The sequence below is a fragment of the Talpa europaea genome (genome assembly GCF_964194135.1).
Source record: "Talpa europaea genome assembly, chromosome: 6".
Classification (NCBI taxonomy): Eukaryota; Metazoa; Chordata; class Mammalia; order Eulipotyphla; family Talpidae; genus Talpa; species Talpa europaea.
Window position 1 is genome coordinate 72,500,247 of NC_140072.1, and position 17,782 is coordinate 72,518,028.

Genomic DNA, 17,782 nt, shown 5'->3' on the forward strand with positions numbered 1-17,782 from the left:
CATATAGAGGTGGAGACAGCCTGAGCTCTCAGAGAGAACAGGGCGGTCACCACTCAGGGAGGCTTCTGATCAGAAAGCTGGACTCTAGAGGCTTGCATTTCTCTCTCAATCCCCAGCCTGGACCCCTGTGCTGAGATAGCTTGTCAATATCTATCTCAATAGGATGAATTCAGAGTTGCAGGCTCAGAGTTGCAGGCCCAGAGTCTCTTTAATCTTTTTTTTTTTTTTTTTAATCTCTCTACCAGCCCTAGCTCAAGGCAGAAACTCTAGGCAGAGGTGTTGGTTGCTCAGTCTGTACCCTCTCTGGGGTGGGGAAGCTCCAAGGGCTATGCTTAGAGAGTAAATAGCAAATTCCTTTGTTTCCAGACCTGATCTATATTCTTCTACTGCGATTTATAGACAATAAAGTTAACACTTCAATTTCCATCTATCAAGACATTCCTCTTTTTCTCAGCTGATCCAAGAACAGGTTATGAACACTTACTATGATTAGCCCCCAATAAATTCTCCCTAAAATGTATACATTTAAAAACATGTTAACATATGTGTTAAAATGATGTTGCAAACTTAGCGATACAGAACAGCCAGGAAGAGCAGAGTTTTACCGCACATCTACCTCCTACTAAACACAAAACAGGTTATAGAGTGTTTTGTTTTTTAATATTTATTTATTTGTTTGTTTGTTTGTTTGTTTGTTTGTTTATACAAGCACTGGGTACAGTCAGAAGCGCGGGAGGATGAGAGATTTCACCAGAGCCAGAGCGGGGAGCAGAGCAGGCAGAAGGACCGAAGTACACTGCTGAGGGGAGCAGCGGGCGGCAGGAGAGGTCTGCAAACCATGCCGGACCCTCCTCTGGTGGCCGGGGAGCAGCCGGGGATCAAACTGGCACTGCAGAGGCTGCGGGCAGCTTCGCAACCCAGCGCTCAACTGCTGCGCTACTGGGGAGGCCCTAGAGTGTTAATTTGAATTTGGGATTATGTTTCTGTGCCTGATGATGGCCAGCTTAAACTAAGCCTGCTCACCATAGAATGACAGATGTCCCAGTCTAAAGTGCCCTTCTTTAAATTTTTTTTTAATTTTTATGTATTTATTTATTTATTTCTCCAGGGTTTATTTTGGCTTAATTTTGTGAGTTCCTTTTTTTTTCTTTTTATTTATTTTTTTAACAATATTTTCTTCCCCCCACCCCCCCAGGGTGAGTCCCTATAGAATTTCCTTCCCCAAGGCACCCATGCACCATCATCTCCCTGTGATACCTCTACTTCCTCCTCCCCTGCAATATGTCTCTGATTTGTAATTGTCTGTTTTTGCTTTGTTGCATTTATACTGGTGTTACTTTTTTTTACACTGATGTCTTATTTGGTTCCCCTGTATTCCTGTTATAAGTGAAACCATCTGATTTTTTTTTTCCTTCTGGCTTATTTCACTGAACATCATTCCTTCTAGCTCCACCCATGTTGCTGTGAATGACATAAGTTTATGTACTTTTTGATTGCTGAATAATATTCCATTGTGTATATATACCACATCTTCTTGATCCAGTCATTTATTTTTGGACATTTGGGTTATTTCCAGGTTTTACCTATTGTAAATAGCACTGTAGTACACATAGCAGTACAGGTGTTCTTTTGAATCAATGTTTTTGTGTCCTTTGGGAAGATCCCTTGTAGTAGAATTGCTGGATCATATGGTAGCTCCATTTTTAGTAGACTGAGGAACCTTACAGCTTTCCATAGTGGTTGGACCAGTTTGCACTCCCACCAGCAATGTAGGAGAGTTCCTTTTTTACTGCATCCTCTGCAACATTTGTTGTTGCTTTTTTTTTGATATGTGACATTCTTACTGGTGTAAGGTGGTATCTCAGTGTGGTTTTGATTTGCATTTCCCTGATGATAATAAGGGATGTTGAACATTTTTTCATATGCCTGTTGGCCATTTGCATTTCCTCTTTGGAGAAATGTCTTTTAAGTTCTTCTGCCCGTTGCTTGACTGGATTATTTATTTTGTTTTTGTTGAGCCATGTGAGTTCTTTGTTACATTTCTGATCAGTCCCTTATCAGTTGGATGGAGTGCAAAGATTTGGTTTTTGTGCATGGCATTAGGTAGTAGTCAAGCTTCATTCTTTTGCATGTAGTGACCCAGTTTTCCCAGCACCATTTATTGAACAAACTTTCTTTGCTCCAGTGCATATTCTTTGCTCCTTTGTCAAAGATTAGTTGACCATAAATCTGTGGATTTATTTCTGGATTTTCTATTTGATTCCATTGGTCTGTGTGTCTGTTCTTGTTCCAATACCAGGCAGTTTTGATGATTATGGCTTTGTAGTATAGTTTGAAGTCTGGGAGTGTGATGCCTCCATTCCCTTCTTTTTATTTCAGGAGAGCTTTGGCTATTCCAGGTTTTTGGTGATTCCATATTTTATTTCATCAATAGTTGTTCTATTTCTTTGCAGAATGACATTGAAATTTTTATTGGAATAGCATTGAATCTGTAGATTGCTTTTGGTAGGATGGCCATTTTAATAATATTTATTCTTCCAATTCATGAGCAGGGGATATCTTTCCATTTCTTTGTGTCTTCTTCTAGTTCTTTTAATAGTGTTTTATAGTTTTCTTTGTATAGGTCCTTTACCACTTTTGTTAGGTTTATTCCTAAGTATTTGATTTTTTTTTGTTTTGATAATAAAAGGGATGGTTTTCTTGATTTATTCTTCTTCAGATTTTTTGTTTGTATATAGGAAGGCTACTGAATTTTGCATGTTGATTTTGTATCCTGCCACTTTACTGAACTGATTGATTAGTTGAATTTTTCTCAGAGTTTTTGGGTTTCTCTATGTATATTATCATATCATCTGCAAACAGTGATAGTTTGTCTTCTTTTTCCTATTTGGATTCCTTGGATGTCTTTCTCTTGTCTTGTTGCTCTGGCTAGGACTTCCAGTATTATATTGAAAAGCAGTGGTGAGAGTAGACGTCCTTGTCTTGTTCCAGATCTTAATGGGAATGCTTTCAGCTTTTTGCCATTGAGAATGATACTGACTATGGGCTTGTCATATATGGCCTTTATGATGTTGAGGTATGTTCCTTGTATCCCAAGAATTTCAAGGGCTTTTATCATGAATGGGTGTTGCACTTTGTCAAAAGCTTTCTCAGCATCTACTGATATTATCATATGGTTTTTATATTTCTTTTTGTTGATGTGTTAGATAATGTTGATTGATTTTCAGATGTTGAACCATCCTTGTGTCCCTGGAATGACTCGTACTTGGTTGTGGTGAATTATCTTATGGATACATTGTTGGATTCTGATCGCTAAAATTTTATTGAGGATTTTTGCATCAGGGTTCATTAGGGAGATTGGCCTGTAGTTTTCTTTTTCTGTGTTGTCTTTGGTATTAGAGTAATGTTGACTTCATAGAACGTGTTTGGTATTATCCCTTCCTTCTCAATTTTTTGGAAGAGTTTGTGAAGGATAAGCACTAATTTGTTTCTGAACATTTGGTAGAATTCATTTGTAAATCCATCTGGTCCTGGGCTTTTGTTTTTGGAGAGGATTTTGATTACCATTTCAATTTCGCTGCTTGTAATTGGTCTGTTTAGGTGTTCTATTTCTTCTTTATCTAGCTTTGGGTGATTGTAGAGTTGTAGGAATTTGTCCATCTCGTGTAGATTGTTGAACTTGTTTCCATATAGCTGTTCAGAGTAGTTTCTGATTATTCTTTTAATTTCTGCTGTGTGCGTTGTGATTGATCCTCTTTCATTTGTGATCCTGTTTATTTATGCTTTTTCCCCTTTTTCCTTTGTGAGCCGGGTTAGGGTTTGACTATTTTATTTATTTTTTCAAAGAACCAGCTTTTGGTTTCATTGATATTTTGGATTTTTTTTTTTTAGTTTTGATTTATTTCTGCTTTATTTTTTATTATTTCTTTTCTTCTACTGGTTTTGGGGTTTTTTTGTTGTTCTTTTTCTAGTTCTTTGAGCTTTGAGATTAGGTTGTTTCCTTGAGTTCTTCTTGTTTCTTGATGTGAGCCTCTACTGCTATATATTTTCCTCTTATTATTGCATTTGCTGCATCCCATACATTTAGGATATTGGTTTCCTCCTTGTCATTGAATTCAAAGATTTTTTTAATTTCTTCTTTGATTTCCTCATTAGTCCAATGGTCTTCCAGTATGTGGGTTTCAATCTCCATGAGGTAGTAGAGTTCCTTACCTTCTTTTTATGGTTTATTTGTAGGTTGATGCCTTCATGGTCAGAAAAGATTGTTGGTATGATTTCAATCTTGGTGTATCTGTTGATGTTTGTCTTGTGTCCCAGTATGTGATCGATCCTGGAGAATGATCCGTGTGTGCTTGAGAAAAATGTGTACTCAAAATTTTTTGAGTTTAGTGTTCTATAGATGTCTGTTAAGCCCGAGCACTCTAAATCCTTATTTAGAGCTTTAGTATCTTCACTTATTTTTTGTCTTGTTGATCTATCCATTGTTGATAGTGGTGTGTTGAAGTCTCTTACTACATATGTGTTTTCTCTGATGTCTGTTTTCAAAGATGATAATAGTTGTCTGATACATTTTGATGCTCCTTCATTTGGTGAGTATATGTTAATGAGTGTTATTTCTTCTTGAAGTATTGTCCCCTTGATCATAATATAGTGACCGCTGGGGTCTCTTTTTACCTTTTTGAATTTGAAGTCTGTTTTATCTGATATAAGTATAGCTATTCTTGCTTTCTATTTTGGTCCATTTGCTTGTAGGATTGTTTTCCATCCTTTAACTTTGAGTCTGTTTTTATCTTTTCTTGTTAAATGTGTTTCCTGGAGACAGCAAAAGGTTGGGTTTTGTTTCTTAATCCAGCCTGGGACTCTGTGTCTTTTTATTTTTTTTTTATTTTTATATTCCCCATACAATTGCGACCCCCTTATTTTGACCCCAATCCCTCCCCTCCCCATGCCCCATCCCCCATAGAGTGTCTATGTGCCTTTTTATTGAAGAGTTAGTCCATTTACATTTAGAGTTAATATTGATATGTTAGCATCTATATTTGCCATTGTTTGTCTTTCCTCTGGTTTTATTTATTTATTCTTTTAATAATTTTTTTTTTGGGCCTTCTTCCATTGTTATTTGTCCCTCTGAGGTTCTGGCTTTAGGACTCCTTGTAGTATTTTTTGGAGTGGGGGTTTAGTCGTAATGAAATTCCAGAGTTTCTGTTTATCTGGGAAGGTCCTTATTCTTTCTTCATAGGGAAAGGAAAGCTTTGCAGGATAGAGTATTCTTGGTTGGCATTGGTTGTCTTGGAGTCTGTTGACTATGTTCCTCCACTCTCTCCTTGTCCGTAGTGTTTCTTTGGAGAAGTCTGATGTCAGTCTGATTGGTTTTCCTTTGAATGTTATCTGTTTCTTCCCTCTTGTCAGCTTCATTATTTTTTCCTTGTCTTGGATTTGGGAGCTTTACTATTATGTGTCTTGCTGTATTTTCCTTTCATCATGGAAGTTTGGTGTTCTTCTTGCTTGTTGTATGTCTATTTTCAGCTCCTTCTTCACGTTTGGGAAGTTCTCTTCAATTATTTCCTTGAGTATTTTCTCTGTTCCTATGTCTCTCTCCTCTCCTTTTGGGATTCCTGTAACTCTTATATTTCCTTTCCTCATGGAGTCAGATAGTTCCCGAAGTCTTTCGTCAGTCTTTTTCATTTGTACTTCTCTTTCCTTTTCTATTTTAGTTCTTTTTATTTCTGTGTCTTCGAGAGTGCTTATTCGTTCTTCCATTTCCTCTATTCTGTTTTCACTGCTTTTCCCAGCATTCTTTAGCTCTTCTGTTAATCCTTTGATCTCCTGTATTTCCTCATTTCCCTCTTTAGGGACTCAATTTCATTGTTCTGGGTGTTGTTTTCCTTAATGACTTCTGTCAGTTTTATCATCACAGCAATTTCAAATTCTTTCTCTGGAAGGCTCAGAAGTTCTTCCAAGTCACTGTTGATGCAAGCTGGTAGGTGGTTTTCGTTTTGTGGTGTGTCTTTTTCCTGAGGAGTTGTAGTTTTTCTTTTCCCTGCTGCCTTTCTTCTAATTTGCCGTATGCGTTGGGACACTGTGCTGCTGGTACTCGCCGGCATCTTTTTGGTGTGCTCTTTCGGGGGTTTCGTAAACTGGCAGTCCAAATGAGTCAAATACTGTTATGCCAGAAGTCTAGTGAGGCAGTGGTACTTTGAGTATGTTGATGGTCACTGTCACAGAATATCGCCTCCTTCTGTGTTTAATTACAAAGGTGTGTCTTGAAGTCCCACAGACTTCCCTGGAGTTGGGGCAGCTGGATTACACTCTGGGTTCCAAATCACTGGATTCCTGTCTGCACTCTGACTTCCTGCCAGGCAAGACCAGGCTTGTGGGGGCCTTCAACTCACCTCTGACTGAGCAGGGAACCTTCTCCCTCTGGCTCCACAGGGAGCCTCCTGCCAGTTTCAAGCAGTCTTTATTGAAGAAAGTTCCCTGTTCTGAAATGGCAATGCGGAGATGCACTTCCCTGCGTGCCCAGTCTGCGCAGGCCATGGATGCCTACTCCCCTTCTTGGCTCAGACTGTTGGCCAGAAGGGACCTGGGGTGGGCGAACTTCCCAGCTCACCTCTGGCTCCCCCAGGAGCCTTCTGGTGGTTTCAAGCAGTCTTTATTGAAGAAAGGTCCCTGTTCTCCTTTTAACCTTTTTTTTAATGGGAGGACTTAATTGCAGCGTTTCCCTACAGCCATGTTTATCTCTCTCCCCCTAAAGTGCCCGTTTTATGTTTTTTTTTATGACTTTCTGATTAAAAAAAAAAAATCTGGCTATTGTCAAAATAGGAAAACTCAGAAATATAAAGAAAAAATTAAAATCACCTATAATCCTATGGTAAATATAATTGTGTACAAAGAAGGAATGGAATGAAATGCTGTAAGTCTATTGTTCTATTTCCTTTATTTTCCATGTATAAAGTTACATATATTTTGAACAAATTTGAAATTGCGCTGTGCCAGTATTTGTACCTTGCTTTTTTTCATTGTTTTGTGAGAATTTTTCAATGGCACTGTTATTATAGGTTCAAAACCCCTTATCCCTAGAGTCCATTGTCAGAGGATCCTGTAGAACCCCCCATGCAGCATCTCACTCAGTGATAAGACAAGACCTTACGAGGCCTATAAGCCCTGGCCCTGTGCATCCCTCCAACTTCATTTCCACTCAAGTGTGATCCAGCCACTCCAGTTCACTGTTCCTCCTCAGACACACCAGCCTGCGCCCATGCAGGGACTTTGCACCTGTGGTTCCCACCTCCACCACTCCACCCACAGATATCAGTGTGTCCCTGTCTTGCCCCCTTCAGGTCTTATCTATAGTCACTTTTCCACTGAGACCTTGCCCTGTCTTCCTGTTTATATAACCCTCTCCAATCCAGCACATCTTCCTATCAAATGTTTTTCTCCATGTTTCACTAAATAAGTATTTACTTGTTTATTTTCCCAGTCTCCTCTGAGGGCAGGAGTTATGTCTTTCTGTCTTAGTCACTGATTATCTTCAGTGCCAAAGAGTCATTGGCATGCAGTAGGTGTCCAGTACATGTAACACCAATCCCCTGCTTGTCCACCTGGACATGCCCCTCGTTGTCTCTGCCACCACTGCATTCTGACCTTGGATTCCTATCAACCCCACTCCCATCTTCCTCACCATTCTGTACAGAGCTTCTCTTCAGAGCCCATCCTTCCCTGGTTCAGAAGTTGACAGAGACTTCAAGTCATATCCTGACTCTTATTAAGCCTGAAATCTCATGAACTGAGCCCATTTACTTTGTACACATAGCATATGCTGAAATGTATGCACATGTGTTCTTATTCCTGCCTTAATCATTGAAATTAAGTATCTTCCCTACTTAGCCCACCTTTTCTCTAATAGAACTACATTCAATTTGCATTTATGAGCTATGTCTGTTCTTCCCCCTTTTTGTGATGTGGAATTTATGCCTAAGGAAAAGTCTTTTGGTAAAAAAGCTCAGCTCACACTGATAGCATGTGTCCAGTGGGTGACTGAAGTGGTCCATGTCAATGTGACAGCTCAGGTCCTAGACTCAGGCTCACCTTTTGAATCAAGTCTCACATTCCTTGTCACACTACTTGACTTCTCTGAGCTTTTGTGTCCACGTGTGTGGAATGGGATGTGGAGGGGAGAGAAAGAAGAGGTCCTGTGTTGGAAGGTGTGGGCCAGACATGGACAGCAGGACAAGGTCCCTGCAGCTGGGATTTCATGCCCCCACCGTAGGGCTTCTCAATTCACTCACCACTTAGCAAAATGATTCATTCTAAGGATGGGAATTGCCTCAAGGGTGGAAAACCTCTCTTATGTCAGATGCACAACAAATACTTGGGTGAACGGGATGTGTCAGTCCAGATGTCAGACCAGGATATTACAAATGTCTAGTGTTCAGTGTCCCCATAAAATGAAAGTTTGGCACTATTAACAGCTCTGAGGTCATCTTGAAGTAAAAGGAAGGGAACAGAAATGGCCTCCCACCCTTGGTGACCGGGCTCTTTTGTCGCAGGACCCCTCCCAGTGTGAGGATTTATCTGACCTAATTCTCACACCCCAGAAAGGTCTGGTCTTTAGATGTACATTGGAATCTCCAAAATGAACCCATCCCCTCTAGTTACCAAAAGCATACATATATCTCTATAACTATGTAAACTTTTTAACCTAAAGTTGTAGCAAATTGGAAAAGCATCCCCACTCTCTGAGGTAAAAGCAAATAATGGTAAATCCAATGAGGTGTGGAGGAAAAGATGTGGGCTTTGGCTGTGACTGTGCTGTCTGATGTAGCTGTGACTGGCGGCGGGTCAGTAAGCCTCCGGGTGTTGCTGATCAGAACATGGTGTATCCACTGCCTCTGTGCTAGGCCACATGGGCATTGTTGGTGACTGAGTCCCTTCTCAGGGGACCAGGCCATTTGCTTGTCCAGCTCAGCCAGTGGTTTATTTTTTTAAACTGTTTTTAAAATCTCCTATGTGGAATATAAAGAAACAAAAAGAATAGACAAAGCTAAACCAAATCAAACCGTAGAAATATATCTTGCAGAAATGAAGCTGTAAGAGTTCTTGTTTTGGTCACCTTCTTGTCAAAGACTCTAACTCCAGGATGACCTCTTGGGAGGAGGAGAGAGGCATCAGAGTTGACAGGCAATCACTCTGTAGTCTGGTAGTGGAATGTCTTACAGCCAAGGGGAACTGATCGAAATGTAGCTCAGCCTTCTTGACCTGCCCACCTCAGAGAAGTGGGGCACTCCTGAGATTTCTACTAACAAAATTTTTAGTCATGAAAAGGTCATTACTGAGTTTGTGAACTCCATGAATAATGGGCAATGAGAAGGCTATGTCCTTTCCTCCCAGGGGCTGGGAGGACTGGATATAAGGCAACTGTGAGCAGAAGCTGCTGTCCTTGCTCACAGGGAGGGCACTTTCACCAGGAAGCCAAGGTTGTAAAGTGATGTTCCAGAGCTTGCCAGTCCAGTAGGGCCTGGAGCAGCGGAGTAGCTTTGTCTCCTGGGAGCTTGTTGAAATGCAGAAGCTTGGTGTTTCGCAACCAGCCCAAGTGGGTGGGTTCATCTTTAGTTCTCTGAGAACGAAAAGATAATTTTGGAGCCTTCTGTAGATTTTTACAGGCCTTTTTAAAAAAAAAAAAAAGATTTATTCGTGCATACAAGAACCAGGGTACAGGCCAGATGCGCGAGACGGTGAGAGGATTCACCAGAGACAGAGCGGGGAACAGAACAGGCAGACTGACTGAAATACACTGCTGAGGGGAGCAACAGGCACGGCAGGAGAGGTCTTCCACACCATGTGGGATTCTCACTGGTTGGCTGGGATCGAACCGGCACTGCAGAGGCTGTGGACAGCCTCACAGTGCTGCGTTCAACTGCCTGCGCCACCAGGGGAGGCCCGATTTTTATAGTCCTTTAATGCTGAATCAGGGGGACAGACCAGCTTTCTCTCAGTATTTCTCTGGCTGTCTCATCTCTCCTGTCCAGTAGTCCTGCCTTATGTCTCTTTGCCTCTCAGCACATGTGCCCCCTGATATGCCCCATGGTCTCTGCACGCAGGTGTTCCTAATCACAGGTATGTGTGCCACTCGTAGGTGCTAAAGGTGGGAGGGCGTAAAAAGCCTGATTTTTTTAACTCGCTTACCCTACACTTGGGCACCACCCCAGTTCTGCTGAGAGGAGTCTGCCTCTCCTGCTCCTGAAGTCTATGCTTTATTAGCACATCCCCCCTATTCGCTGCAGCACCCCCAGCACCTAGACTAGATCCCAGGCTGTGGAAGGTGCTCTGGAAATAGTTGTCTGAATGATGCATTCCTGAAAAATGAATTGTTTGCCTTCCTAAGAAATGAATGTTTGCCCGCTGGCATGCTTGCCACCTTGGCTTCTTGAGTTCCACAGTAGGTGAGTTCCCTCCCTCACGTCTCCATCAGAGCCCCCTGGCCTGGGATGTCAACCGAGGATGTATACCTGCCTCAGGGTTCGGACAAAGGGGTCTATGTACATGTATATGTCTGTTACTTTTTTTTGTTTTGAGAATTGTTTGGCCTCCCACCCTATTCTACCTGGTATCACCCCAAATGTCTGCTTTTCCAATCTTGTTCCTTAAAAAAAAACCTCTGTACATTCAGTTCAAAGTCCTCTGGATCAGAACCAGTGGCTTTTGGGTGGCTATGCCCTGCCTTGCCCCCGTTCTTTCATTTCAGATCAATCACCAAAGCCCACTCTGGACTAGGCTTCCCCACAGGGGTCTCAAGCCTCAGGTAAACCCACAGGTTAGTCTCCTTAATTTAACCTGGTCCCTGTGCAAATTCAGATGCAGATGAGATGCTACAATTAACTCCCAATTTAGGATGCTGTCCATGGAAATCCTTAAACAATGGAAAGGAGAAACTCTTCAGTTCTTTTACTTTCCTAGATGTTCCTGTGGTTGTGGAAGAATTTCACATCTCAGCTAAAAAGCCCATGAGACAGAGTCCTGGAAAGAGGGTCACTAAGCCACAGAGGCAGAGCAGAGACCCTGATGGGAGAGTGGCCTTGGCTGCTCATTACTGTTGCATTGACAAGTGTAAGGAAAATGAAGTAACTCAGACTCAGGCTCTTTTTTCCACCTCCCTCCCGCCGCCGGCCTCTGTGGCTGCCACCTGCAGCTTTGTTTTCCTCCTAGGATTCATTACCCACATGTGATACTGTGTTATTGAAGAAGGCGCTTGGGAGCGAGAGCATGGGGCATGCACACCTATAATTACAGGTACCTGGGCCGAGGAGCATGTGCTCCTCAAACATGGACACCTGGGCAGAAAATGGAGCTCACTGAGAGAGAAGCAAGAGAGGGAGTGCAGAGATCGAGGGGGCTAGAAGGCTCAGTTGCTGTCTGCCTCCCAGCCTCCCTGCCTACCTCGTCCTCTGCTTCAGTGGCTTTTCAGGCTTTTATTGGGATTTTACCCAGTACACAGCAGGGCTGAGGTGCCAGGGGGCTGGTAGGCTGGCAGGGGCTGGAGGGCTGGCAGGGGTACTGGGGGCCCCAGAGGCTAGTAGACCTCCCAGCCCCCAGCAAGTCTTCACTCTTTCTGGGCTCTCCGGCGTTCTGTCGTGGCCTCTGTTTCTCTGCTAGTTCTCTCCCAGTCTCTTGCTTGTTCTCCTTCTGGGCGTTCTCTTCCTTTCACTCTGCTGGCGTCCCTGGAACGCTGCCCTTATAAGCCCAGTCTTAGCCCAGGTGTAGCCACCTATGCATGCCCACATCCTACTCCAGGTGTCCGCCATCAGGCATACATTTAATCCAATGGCAGGAGGAAGGAAAAGCCTGATACATTTTTTACTTACCCTACAGCCTGTCAAATCTACCCAGAGCTCCAAGATTCTTTTCCTTTTGCCCAAATCAACTGTGAATCTGCCTGGTCTGGGACTGAGCCCCCCATAACAAGACTAGAGCCATGGCGGAGGAAAGACATCTTCTGTTCGAGCTTACCTCCCTCAGATAATACCATGTACCCAGGAGACAGAATTATGCACTGTCTCCTGTGCTAGATTGACAATGAGCTGACGAGGTGGGCAGACCTGGGACAGGTGCCTTTCCAGGGCCAGTGACTGCTCAGGATATGTGAGCACACTCACCAAGACTCTCCAGTACTGGAGCTACCACTTTGTTTCTGTTTTGCATGTAAGTTGAAATTGTCTTCTGTCACCATCAAAAAAAACAATCAAAATTGGAGTTCTTGGGGCCTCCCCTGGTAGCGCAGTGGTTGAGCGCTGGGCTGCAAGGCTACCCGCAGCCTCTGCAGCTCCAGTTCGTTCCCCGGCCACCGGCAAGGGTCCCACAAAAAAAAAAAAAAAAAAAAAAAAAACTGGAGTTCTTGGATGCATTGGTTATTCATTGATGTCTTTGTTATTTGGATGAAGAAAATGTAGCCTCTGTGTATATATATGTTTGTAGGATTGTAAATATCCACTTGGGACGGTGTAAAGGTCAGGAAGACACAGTGCAGGTTTTCTAGGATCCAGCAGACCGGGTGAGCATCTCTGCTCTTGGCTTCTCTTTCAGCTTCTTTCTCTGCTTCTGTTCCTTCTCAGCTTCTTGGCTTCCATTGGTGTCCCCGTGATGCCGCCCTTAAAAGCACAGTCTAAGCCCAGGTGAATCCCATCTACATCTGCCCACACCCTACTCCAGGTGCCCGCCATCAGGCGGGCATTCAGGACCTCAAGGATCCATCATCTATCCTGATGGCGGGAGGGCAGAAAAGCCTGGCATTTTCTTCCTGACCTTTATACCGTCACCAGAGCCAGAGCAGGGAACAGAACAGGCAGACTGATGAAATACACTGCTGAGGGGGGCAGCAGGCGGCAGGAGAGGTCTGCTGCACCATGTGGGAACCTCGCGGGCAGCCAGGGATCGAACCAGTGCTACAGAGGCTGCGGGCAGCTTCACAGCCCAGCCCTCAACCACTGCGCCACCAGGGGAGGCCCTCCCAGCTGATTCTTAACCACCTTTACTACCTACCAGCAGCCCCCTTTCATAGGCTCCCTTGCCCACTTTCTGTCCCCTCCCTTCTGAGTCCTGTGCATCCATCCAGGATTCTGCAACGCTCTCCACTCCAGAAAGGCTTCAACTACCCCAAGTGCCTTTAGTGGTGTCCCTTTTCTAAACCAGTCCTTTCAGGTTGCGCCTTCCCACTCTATGGTCTTTGCTTCTGCCTCCTTGACCCTGCCACACCTGGTGTGGGTGTGTTGGCACTCCCCCTGTGTTCTGTCCCCTCCCCTAACCTCTCAGCTGGTGGGTGCAATAGAGGTGGCTGGTGATCCAGGGAGGAGGTCAGGGTGACTTACTCTGCTCTGCCAACCAGAGCGCTTTCCATCCAGAGCCCCTTCAGCCTGGGAAGTTGCCTCTGCATGGGGGAAGCTGCATTGTGCCAGCCTGCGGAGCACAGTTCACACACTGCCTGCTCCCTTACTGAACCTCACCCCCGGCCTGGACATCTCCCCTAGAGACTGTGCCAGAGTCTAGCCCCGGTATAAGACTTGGGTGGACAATCCCAAGCTGATTCTACCTAGGCCCTACTCAGGCAAGTGCCACTCCACAGCCCTTAGGTGGCGACCTGCTTGGTGGGGAGGGAGCACCTCCCCTGGACCCCTCCCCTGGGCACACTGGGCACTGGAGGTACCAGCAGGTGGCTGGCTCTGCTTGGATACACTGAGACTCTGGGTCCCCTGGCTTAAGGTTCGTTGGTCAGCTCCACCCTGTCAACTAGGCAAGAAGGGGAATGTTATCCCTATGCAGAATAGTCTTATTAGAAGCCTATTTCATGGCTGGTGGCACGACACTGGGCTACCCTATGGACAGTGGAAGCTGGTGGGTGGCAGGCTCCACCCAGCCTAAGATCATGCTTCTCTTTCTAGTCCTGATTTTCTTCTTTTCTAACTTCCTCATGGTGGTGGAAGGGGCAGTGTGCAGGGACACATTGGGGAGCTCTACTCCATCATGAGACTGCTCTGTCATGAATGATGCATCACCGAAACCCTTCCCATGCCCTATTCACATCTCATGAGCCACCAGAATCTGCTTTACCAACCTCTCAGGGAAAGGCATGGCTGTGCAGGCCTTGTTGGTCACACAGAAACCATGGTCAAGGTCTAGATCTTCAGGCAGATTTTAAGAAAACTGGTGCTGCTTCTTAAAAGTCCAAAGAGGGATCCTTGCACTTTGAACCCCTTGAGAAGAAACAGATGAGACTTGGGGATGTTCCTGTCTACTTTAGAGCACAGCTAACTCCTGGCCCTTTTTTCTGTCCCCAGGGCAGACCAGGGCATTTCTGTCCCCCGGGGCAGACCAGGGCATGTCAGACCAGGGCATCACTTGAGTGCCTTGGCTACCTTCAGAAAGCAGAGTCAGAAGGCAGGGATGGTCCCAGGGCATTTCCCACAGGGCTGACACAGAACTGGAAGGTATGGGGCCTGGGAGCAGGCACTGCAGCCTCTGTTCTCACCAAAGTGTGTGTGCGCTGCTTAGAAGCTAGGCCAGGCACCTGAGTCCACTGGTGTGGGTGTCACATGCCTGCTGCCCAGTCCAGCAGGGCCAGGGTGTGCTGGCTAGACTGTGAGCTGTACCTGCTCCAGCTCAGGAGAGCCCTAGCACCTCTGTTTGCTGAGGAGAAAACAAACAAACAAAGAAGGGCTGGGTCCCTTTGTGTTAATTCCCTGCTTCCAGGGCAGGTGGTGGTGGTGAGGAAGGGGATCTAACAGGCATCAACTCAATTATTTCTTCTTCTGAAAAGACAAGGGAACTGGAGTTCAGGCACTTGCTTGGCACATGCTGTGGAGGCAGCCCCAGTGGACTCTCCCATCTTAGTCTCTTCCTGCCCTCCCAAACTCACGGAGTCACGTCCTCTGCTCTATTCATTTAGTCATTGCCAGTGTCCCTTTAAGGATGAAGTAGAACAAGTGCATCTGAGCAGGAATGGCTCCTTCATACACCTCCAATGGAAAACTTGCTCAGCACGGAAGAGTCAGGGGACACTGCATGTAAATGTGAACTGACCAGCTAAAACCTGAAGCCCTGCTGGAACCCTATAGGATCGCAGGGCCCTCCTCCCACCACGGCCCCTCCTTCCTCCGACCCAGCAAGCATGGTGCTAAGAAGAGAGGCTTGTGTTTGTGGCCTGGAGTACTCAAGTCCCAGGGACTTGAGCCTCAGCTCCACTTTTCTCAGGAGTACCACTCAGGACCAAGTTGTCAAAGGCAAAGTCTTCCCTGTGGCAGCATCTGCTGTTTCATTGAACAGGTTGGGAGAATGGGAAGGAGGAGTATCCTGAGTCCTTGCTGAGTGGTTGGAAGTAGTACAATATCGACTCCCCTGGGATGTGGTAACATGGGTCTTGACAGCCCAAACAGAGGCTGTCACCAGAGAGAACATCTGTGGTTCCCACTCACATCCTGACTTCCCTGTCATCAGTGCTTAGAAAGTGCCATCTGGTCACAGGCCTAGAATTTCTACCAGAGTGACCAGAATCATGCAAGACAGGCCAGGAGCCTGTTGTCATGGTGAATGTGAGACCAGCGTGGAGTATTCCCTCTGCCTCCCTCCTGGCCTCTCACTCTCTGCATGTCTGTACCTCACAGCCTGGAAATGGGAGACCCAGGAGGAGACTGGTGCAGCATGGGGGAAGTCATGGTGGCCAGCCCTCAGAAAACACAGCTGCTCCAGAAACCTGTCCAATAAAACCCATAGATGTCATTTCTGTCTTTGTTGTGTCCGTCATGCGCCATTCATTCTGGATATCCCGTTAGGAAGCCTGGACCAGTTTGGATACATTGTCAGTTTTTAAGTGCACGTGCACGCTGGGCGAGCACAGAGAACTGGATGCAGCATGTCACCTCTGTTTAATGAAGCCTCCCCCTTCTCCCCCTTTCTCACGTAGCTCAACGACTCCGCCAAGCAGCTTATTGAGATGGACAAGCCGTGCCCAGCTGCTGTGTCCGACTGCCATGCCTCCTTGCCCTCTGACCCTGGCGCTGCAGCCAGTGTGGCCCTGAATCCCACTTTAAGCAGCACAGGGGCAATCAGTGCCTTTCAGCGGCGTGTGGATGGCAAGAAGAATGCCAAGAAACGCCACTCCTTCACTGCGCTCAGTGTAACGCACAAATCCTCACAGGCTGCCAGCCACAGGCATTCCATGGAAATTAGTGCTCCGGTTTTGATCAGCTCCAGTGACCCCCGGGCCGCAGCCAGAATTGGGGACCTGGCTCATCTGTCATGCAGTGCTCCCGCCCAGGTAATGTTGTCTGGGCCTGGACAGAGAGGATACAGGCCCTCCCTGGGGTCTCGGGGCTCCAATCCTCATCCTGGCACTCAGCATCCCATTCCCTGACCCAGCATGAAGGAGGCCCTTTGAGGGTCAACTGTGGTTTCCTCTTACTGCCCAGCTCAGGGACCCCTGCCCAAGCTCTGTCAGGATGTGTGTCTCCCTTGTCACTACCAGAGGAACTATGTGACCACCACCCTCAGCGTTCAGATGGTCCAGCAGTGCACAAGGTACTTTATAGTAGTCGTCAGCGTTGCCTTTGAATGACACTGTGATTTAGCATGAAAGTCAGCCTGTCTCAGTTTGCATTCTGTCCTTCTGGGAAAGTCTGTCCTTCTGTCTTGGAGAAAGTCTTAGTTTAGTGCTAGTATGGTTTTAGCATTACTTGTTTTTTAAGATTTATTTATTTATGTATACAATAACTGGGGTACAGGCCAGAGGTGTTGGGGGTGAGAAGATTCACCAGAGACAGAGTGGAGAACAAAACAGGCAGACTGACCAAAACACTCTGCTGAGGGGAGCAGCATGTGAGACAGGGGAGGTCTGCTGCGCCATGTGAGGATTGAACTTGTGCTGCAGTGGCTGTGGACAACTTCATAGGTTGCATCTTAACCCCTTGTGCCACCAGGGAGGCCCCGTTTTTAGCATTTCTATACTATTTGCTGACTTCTCTTTCATCAGAGAGAGAAGGGCCAGAACTAAGAACCAAAATTAACTGTGTTGTTTAGTGCTTTTAGTATTGTTGTTGTTGTCATTGATACCTTCCATTTCTAGGCATGGCACTGGTTCCACTAGTAAGATGAAGGAAAAGAGAAGAGGAGGGAGAGGATTTAGTTCTGCTCAACCAGCCAAAAAAAGCCTGGAGTCCCTAGGCCAGTGCTGCCACCCCTCTACCCCTACACACACACACACTCTCTCTCTCTCTCTCTCTCTCTCTCTCTCTCTCACACACACACACACACACACACACACACACACACACCCCTAGGTATCTCTAGGTTTCTCTGCCCTATAATTCATGGGTAATAAGTGCAACACTCAGCCTCCCTTAGTATTCCTGGGATTTGAGTGAGCAAAGCCCATGAATGTCAGCAAAGCTTTCTGGCACTTTTTTCCTAGCCTGGGGATGTGCCTCTCCAGGTGTGGGTGTGGAATCTGGAGTTCTCTCCCCATCCTCCTGCCCCACTCTCAACCCTGTTTCTGTGGTCTGTGAGGTAGCATGACCAGTGAAAGGTCTTGGACTCTGCAATCTGGCCTGCTGTGGACAGGCCCCAGGATGGGAAGGCAACAGATTGTTCAAAACAATGTGTGCCTGCTTTGTTCCCCAAGGAACCTGCACAGTGCACTATGGGCAGGGCCAAGCCACAAGCACTTTGCCTGCCAGAGCAGTGGCTGAGGTGAAGAGGGTGTCTTGGCTGGGGCCCCCGTGTGCCTCTCCCAGTAGCTCCA

At 45.8% G+C, this 17,782-nt stretch overlaps 1 protein-coding gene across 1 annotated transcript in view; it reads left to right on the plus strand.

Annotated features, from left to right (window-relative positions):
• SH3RF3 (SH3 domain containing ring finger 3) overlaps positions 1-17,782 on the plus strand; it is a gene marked incomplete at its 5' end in the record, with an annotated part of 391,834 nt that overhangs the window by 274,550 nt on the left and 99,502 nt on the right. The window contains one exon of the mRNA XM_084235093.1: positions 15,950-16,303. Within this exon, the coding sequence (XP_084091219.1) occupies positions 15,950-16,303 (354 nt within the window). The remainder of the gene's footprint in view (positions 1-15,949; positions 16,304-17,782) is intronic.